The following is a 1640-nucleotide window of genomic DNA, read 5'->3' as shown; positions in this document are numbered from 1 at the left end:
AAAAAAAAAAACATGATAAAGATGAAAAGAAACACAGGAGAAACCACACTCATCGTATTATTACATAATTGCCCCATCATCTGAATATCATCATTTTTGTAACTGACACAGTGGTGCTAAACATTGGAGCCAGATCATGTGAGAAAGTAGCTTCAAAGCAGCCCGGCGTCCACGTTTTATCCGCAGAGAGCCTTGACTGAGCGTGCGAAACTCCGTCAGAACGTGACTGTCTGGAAGGGAATGTACTGGCATCCAAATGTAGTGTAAACGTAGCCTTAGTTTGAATGTCACCGACATAACCGGCGGCGAATACTTCAGGGATTCTCAAAACATCTCCGCCATCTGCTGTGCGGCTTGATAAATGAGGCCAAAATGGGCAGCGGAGAGACGGGTTACCTTGGTGATGCTTATGGTAGGCAGCGTGCTCGCATTGGCCACGGCGTGATCCACAAAGTTTTCCGGTACAAATAATTCGTTGGCGTCCTCCATGATCTCACCCGGCACAATGTTCTACGTGAAAAGACAGGAATAAAGTGAGATATTGAATGGCATGGGGTGATCGTATTTGCTTTTCAAAAACATAATAGAGTAAACACTCGTTTTTTTGGGGAGGAAAAAAACACATCCATTCAGAGAGCTCTCTCTTTGGAGCCGAGTTCATCACCATGGCTACTTAGACTGCCGACAGAACCAGTCTCCTGGCCTTATTTTTTTAATGTAGCCTGAAATCCGCTTTGAGGTTGAACCGAAAATGCACTTTCACCTTTACAGGCGAGTTTAATTTGATCTTCTCGAACATGCGGCTGAGCGGCAAAAGTGTTAGATGCATGAATCGACTATAACATTTTCCTGCGTCAATTACAATTGCCATTTAAAGAGTCCTCTTCATCACCATGTCCACATTTTGAAGCTAAGCTGTCATCCGCAAGTTGCAACAGAGACAGAGCGACTGGAAGAGGTACTGAAAGGCATATAAGTGAACCTCCATGGAAACTTTGGCTTGAATTTTTCTGTTCAGCTCTTTCTTAGAGAAGATCGAACCAAATACCTATCAAGGTTATACTGTAGTGCAAGTTAGGGTCATGTCCAAAAGACAAACATCCTTAAAATTTTGTGAGTAAAATATTTTAGGACAATAAATGTACCATAATTTGTATTCTTTGGACACACCGTTATAAAAGATAACGTCAAAACACGATTCTTCAAATGACCAGCAGGTGTCTCTCTAACTGAATGTTTTTTCTTTTTTGCACCATGAAACAATTTAAGAAACTTATATAAATACTGTACTACTGTGTAAGGCAGTTTTTTTTTTAGCTTTTTTTGTTTTTATCTATTTCAATTAGAGCTTTTCATTAACTAAACACGTTGAGTAACGGTCTTTTAAATGGTAACGGCGACTTCACAAAATTCTGGCGTAAAAGTAAATCACAAGTCAGATACAACAATGACGCAAAAATTAGGGTTTGGCGTTATCTCTACAACTATTCTTGTTTCATGAAACTGATAAGCACTGCAAACATGTCGATTGCACCGAACCTATCCAGAAAATAAATTAAAAAAGAAATTATACATAATACTGGACATTAAAAAAAAAAAAAAAAAAGAATGCTGACCAGCGGAAATTACGCAGAGGAGGT

General features: G+C 39.5%; 1 protein-coding gene across 2 annotated transcripts in view; it reads right to left on the bottom strand.

Annotated features, from left to right (window-relative positions):
* Nucleotides 1–309: 309 nt before the first annotated feature.
* Nucleotides 310–1640, bottom strand: part of LOC109528784 (bifunctional 3'-phosphoadenosine 5'-phosphosulfate synthase 2-like) — a 13358-nt gene continuing 12027 nt past the window's right edge. For both annotated transcript variants that reach the window (XM_019891747.1, XM_019891748.1), the window contains exon 6: nt 310–510. In XM_019891747.1, the coding sequence (XP_019747306.1) occupies nt 325–510 (186 nt within the window). In that variant the 3' untranslated portion in view covers nt 310–324. The remainder of the gene's footprint in view (nt 511–1640) is intronic.

Source organism: Hippocampus comes, unplaced genomic scaffold (assembly GCF_001891065.2).
Source record: "Hippocampus comes isolate QL1 unplaced genomic scaffold, H_comes_QL1_v1.1 scaffold121, whole genome shotgun sequence".
NCBI classification, from domain to species: Eukaryota; Metazoa; Chordata; class Actinopteri; order Syngnathiformes; family Syngnathidae; genus Hippocampus; species Hippocampus comes.
This window is presented reverse-complemented; position numbering and strand designations above follow the sequence as displayed.